Source organism: Glycine max, chromosome 16 (genome assembly GCF_000004515.6).
Source record: "Glycine max cultivar Williams 82 chromosome 16, Glycine_max_v4.0, whole genome shotgun sequence".
NCBI lineage: Eukaryota > Viridiplantae > Streptophyta > Magnoliopsida > Fabales > Fabaceae > Glycine > Glycine max.
Genome location: NC_038252.2, coordinates 4,378,119 through 4,383,821, shown reverse-complemented (window position 1 = coordinate 4,383,821; position 5,703 = coordinate 4,378,119). Strand labels below are relative to the sequence as shown.

The following is a 5,703-nucleotide window of genomic DNA, read 5'->3' as shown; positions in this document are numbered from 1 at the left end:
TTTATGATTGAATGACCATGTAAAATTATTTTATATATTTTATATAAATAATTTTTCTAATACTATATTTACATGATGTCTTGTGATTGAATGTCAATATAAAATTACTTTTCATTTATTGTTTATACCTTATTTTCTCTTTAAAGTAATATAAATTTGTAATTGAATATATTATTTGTTAATGCATATATTATTTATTCTTTTTTTATCATCATATTATTGGTAAAAAATATTTATTAATTTTATCGGATTAATCTTGATAGAAGACTGCAGAATGATAAATAAAAATTAATAAAGAATTATTTATGACAAGAATAAAATTTAAGTAATACTTAAACCATTCAACCTTAATTTTATATATTAATCACTTGTGTGCAATCATTTATTTCCATTCTAATTAAATTAAAAAAGAAAACTTTACCAGAATGGGAATAAAGAATATATACACACAATGATCAATATTTTTTAAATACAAGCTGAATTTGAAACTGTAAGAGTTGGTTACTATATAAACGGATGCCATTGCTGCACCCCGTGAAAGCTCTATCCCTCTCTTTCTTTGTTTTCCGTGGAAACCAACCTATCTTCCTTTGTTATTTTCATTCTGATAAAACAAACATATTTTCTTCCACCTTTTTCCATCTTTGCAAAGGGGATAAAGGGTTGCTAGTTGCTACCATTTATGGTTTTATTCCGCCATTTGGAGGAACCTTATGCTCTTAAAACAAATAAAACCCAAAGGGTTCTCTTGAAAAACACCAGAACTTTCATCTAATCAAAACACGTGTTGGCCAAAAACATCACCTTCTCTTTATTATCGCATGCAAGAGCTTTTTTAGATGCTCCTTTGTGTTCAAGATTGAGAGAAAACATAACCTGGGTATGATATGACTACGAGCATGCCCCGTTAATGTTTCAACGGTTTTTGTTTCTTTGGTTCATTTTCAGACACCCCCATATTCTTCTTCTCAATTGAAAACCTTGGTTTTTGAATCTCCCCTGTTTTCCTTTGTGTGCTTCAAGTTCTTTTTGTCTTTTTCTAGAAACCTATGTCGTCTGTGCCGGCACGAACAGGGCGACAAAGACAGCGTTATGAGGACAATTTGCGCCTTGTCTCTGGGTAAGCTTTTCCATTTTAATAAGGCCATGGCATGGCTTCTTTTATTACCTTTGTGACGTTAAATGAAGGTGCCTAACATGTATTTAAAACATGCCGAATTTGAATCCTAACTCTTGTGTACTAAGAAAATTTGATTGGGAGGGACAACTCAAATTTTGAGTGTTTCAGATCCTCAAAGGAAATTTGTCTCCGTGAATGAATTGAGATACTCCTTTGCAATCATATCAAAACCGCATCAAGTAATTGTTGGAAATTAGTTCCACATGCTTGCCTCAATTACTTGGATGTGGTTTATATATCTATTAAGAACCTTTACAATTGGTTTTTGTGATTAAATCTAACATGGTATTTAACAACCTTCAAAATCTCATCATTTTCCCTTTTGTTCCTTACCAGTTACCACCTCTTTTGACTTATCACATGCATTTTATATTCAAGATATGGTTCCAATTCTGGATATTGATCCATCTATGTCTTTGCTGGGCTAAATTTATCTTCTTTGTTATTTACCTTTTTTTATTTATCTTCTTTCTCAGCTATTGTCCTATATGCAAATAGAAAATTAATAAAGTCGTATTCAGTAGTAGAAATCTAAATGATTTTTGCTTATGGAATAGAGGGGGCATCTTAAAACTGTTTATACATAATTGTATTCTATGTTTGATGCTAAACTTATTAATTATTTTGATGCGGATGTGTCCATTACAATCATATATCAAAATAGTGGGCCATGTCATTGACTTAACGTCTACATAATAAAATGCTTCAAATTGCGTGATCTATTTTGGCATTTATCAGAATATAAAAAAGTAGGACAATCTCGAGAGTTATTGGTAACACCATTGAGGCGCATGCATAGAGTGGTTAACTGGGGTAGCAGTGTTGTTTTATAAAATTATTAAAAACGTTGCCTTTGCCAATTTCCATGCAAGTCATGGGAAACATATTTGTTGGTTGAAATTTGGGTTCAGCCTGCCATTAGCAGTTGCAGGGAAATTTCGGATCTATTCCCTTTTATCAGGCTGGAATCATTGATCCTCATTTCATGCATTCAATATATCCAAGTGGCCATAAAGTAAACAGAAAAAAAATATGGATTAAAGTAGGGACCGCCATTATTGAAAATTTTAAATCTTCTGGCTACAGAAAAACAAAAATGAGTCAGTGGGATTTGGTAAAAGAAATAATTTAATAGGAATTTTAACATTTTACTTTTACTTTTCATTTTTTATCTTTAACAATTTATGGATTCCAATAAAAGTTTAGAAATGATACATTGAGAGTCTAAAATAATTTTATATTATCATTTTATTATAAATTATCATTGATATGATTTTTAAGATAATTATTATAAAAATTAATAAATATATAGTATATTATGAATTGTAATTGAATGATGATATAAAATTATTTCATAATATTAATGCATAACCTATTTTCTCTTCTAAAAATTCAACCACATATTGCAAAAATTGAAAGCATGAAAAACACTACACCTCCCTTTTACGCCATCAAAAACATTTTACTTTAACTTTTTTTTTCTGAATTGAGAATCATGTCTTGAACATCTAGTTGGATTCATTGGCTCAAATTCTTGAAGACCATAATTATATGCCTCAGAAGAAGAATATGTAAGGTCACATTTATGGTCAATGATATATTTTCAAAAACAAAGATCATGTGTTAATACCATAGGCATCTACCCTAAAAGAAATCTTTACTATAAAAGTAATAAAACCAAGAGTGATTTGTGAAAGAAGTACAATAAGAAGCTAAAGGAGCCCACCAAAGTGTTAATCTCAGTTTTGGAGTTGTACATGTTGGAATAATCATGCTCAGATAAATATTCTGAGCTCATTTTGAACAGTAAACATATTGCTACAGATATAGATTTTGAATTGAAACTGTTGAATCCCTTTCAAGCTATATACTATTTGCTACTAAACTTTTGAGGACAAACATCTGATGAGAATTGCTAGTTGCAAGAGAATATTATCAGCCATGTGATTTTAATCAATTTTTCTTATGCATTTTAACAGATGTATTCCCTATAGATGGACAAAGGACAACACAGATCAAATGGGGGAAACCCGGGAGATAATAGAAGTACTTATGGTTTCTTCACCAAAACGTGATGACCTTGTATTCCCAAAGGTATTTCATATTGTCTGCACTAATAATTGATGAACTTCATTAATGAAACACTTTATATTGAAAAGGTTCACTTTCTTCTCTTGCAAGGGTGGATGGGAGGATGATGAGACTGTTACAGAAGCTGCTTGCCGCGAGGCTTTAGAGGAAGCAGGAGTTAAAGGAATACTAAGAGTAGGTTCAATTTCCCTCTAGGTTGTTTAAGTATTGGTTATAGTCCATTCTCCATCATGGAATGTTTAAACATACCAATTAGAATGACACAACAAAGGGAAGAATCAAATATTATTCCATAATCTGTATATGAAATGGTGATCATGATTCCATTCAAACATTTTCGCTATGCCATAAATTTTGCTTCGTTTTATGCTTCCCTTTATAAGTTTTCTACATATATAAAAATTTAACCGTCTAGGGCTGATATAACACCTAACTTCTGCTCTTTGGATGCAGTGAAACTTTTCTATAATGCAAGGCTGTTAGTATTAACATTTATCAAAACAAACCTTTAGTGGCTGCAAACTTCATTGCAATGGGAGGATAAAGATTAAATTTCTACTTAAACATCAAAAATCAAGTATGAAATCTGCTTCCATGTCATAAAGCACTAGCTGTAGGCATAACTAATTGAAAATCAAATTAATGGCTCATTTACCTGTACGTCATTTTCTTCTGTTTACTGGGAAAAAAAAAACTGATTGAAAATGGTAATGATTCTTTCATGTAACAATTGGGATAATGCTGAGATGATGTTCTTTCTTGCAATATGGTCTATATGGTGTTGAGTTTAATAAATTTTCTTTTGCTAATTGTCTTTCATTTTCAGGAAATTCCACTAGGAATATGGGAGTTCAGAAGCAAAACCAGTCAAGACTTATGTAGCGTGGAAGGAGGCTGCAGAGGATACATGTTTGCCTTGGAGGTGACTGAAGAACTTGAGACATGGCCAGAGCAGAAAAACCACGCTCGCCAATGGGTAGGTGCTACGAATAAATCTTTAAAAGAATTACATAACCCTTATAGGACAATTACATAAATCAAAGTTTCAAATTGTTTAAAGAGCTACAATATCTAGACACCTACATATATATATATATATATATATATATATATATATATATATATATATATATATTGCAATTTGTACTGTTTGACATAATAACGTTTTCACAATCAGAGAACATCTTTAACTGAGTCAAAGTGCATATTTTGTCTTCCTAGTTAAACATAAAAGATGCATTCAAACTCAGCCGATATGACTGGATGTGTAATGCACTTGAGGCATTTTTGAGAGTAATGGCAGAAGACAGAAAGCCTGAGAACCAAGACCAGAATGTGGAACTTGAACCCCCTTCAATTGTAGAAGATATGCCAGAATGCCAAAGTATGTCACCTAACTGCTATAAGAGATCCTCTACTATGCAGCACCATGGTATGCCTCCTAAAGCCAATCTTCTGTCACGTGCTACTCGAGAAATAGCCATCCACTTTGGTTATTGACATTATCAGGAGGACACTTTTGAAATATGCTTATGTAATGGATCAACATTGTGCAATAACTCCTTAAAATTGTGAAAGAAAAAACTATGAAGTTATTATGGCTTGGATGCACAATCCATCAACTTCATTGTTGTAGGCTCTTTCTTTCTTTCTTTCCAATGTGACCATGATGTAAAATGTGGTGGTGAAAGTCTCAAGTGTATATGATCTTAACAGTTGTTTGCTTCACCCCAATGAAACTGAAGGCTTGTAAAATAGCATCATTTGTGAAAACCGGTAGTGTCACAAAAGGGCAAAAGATTATGCTGCTTTTGACAACCTACAATTCATAATCTTCTAACGCGTCGATTTTCACACAGCACCATTGATTTCATTCTCAACAACAGCTCTGGACCTCTGGTGGCATGTGGCACTATCCTTGGTTACCTGTTTCAGTGGCTGTGTTTTCTATTAAGTTCATGTCTCTCTTACACATGAAACCAATTGAACCATGGACTAAGGCATGCCTTTTAACCTTTTCACAAAATTTTCAGGGTAAAACTTTGTATCGTGGTGAACATCAAAGAATTTGCTAAGGATCAAACTTACATAAAAGACTAGTTTGGAGCAGACAAGCATAGAATCGCACACCTAAAATGAATAGATGTATTCTATTACAACGTAAGCAAAATAATTTAAGGCAATGATGGGTTGAAAGTTGTCTCTAATGTTCGGTTATGTTGGATAAAACATTTTAATTAGTTTTTAACTTTTTTTTATTTATTGAAAAACTTATTTGATTGTTTAAGCAAATTTTCTTTTAATAACTTCTATTATTTTTTAAAACATCATTTGAAGTAATATTTTTTTAAATATTATTTTTTAATTTTTTATATTATCTTTATTTTTATCTTTGATATATTTATCAAATTTTTTGTTTATCCTTTTTAAAT

The 5,703-nt window shown here is 31.6% G+C and overlaps 1 protein-coding gene across 2 annotated transcripts; it reads left to right on the top strand.

Moving 5' to 3' along the window:
* The first annotated feature begins 536 nt into the window (after positions 1–536).
* Positions 537–5,026, top strand: LOC100794003 (nudix hydrolase 12, mitochondrial-like). Of its 2 annotated transcripts, NM_001254104.3 has the most exons (6): positions 537–880; positions 1,044–1,120; positions 3,160–3,274; positions 3,362–3,445; positions 4,098–4,247; positions 4,493–5,026. In NM_001254104.3, the coding sequence occupies exons 2-6, from the start codon at positions 1,050–1,052 to the stop codon at positions 4,769–4,771; spliced, it is 699 nt and encodes a 232-aa protein (NP_001241033.1). In that variant the 5' UTR covers positions 537–880; positions 1,044–1,049; the 3' UTR covers positions 4,772–5,026. The 2 variants fall into 2 exon arrangements, with proteins under 2 accessions (NP_001241033.1, NP_001401878.1); NM_001414949.1 differs by having other exon boundaries at positions 639–1,120.
* Positions 5,027–5,703: the final 677 nt, after the last annotated feature.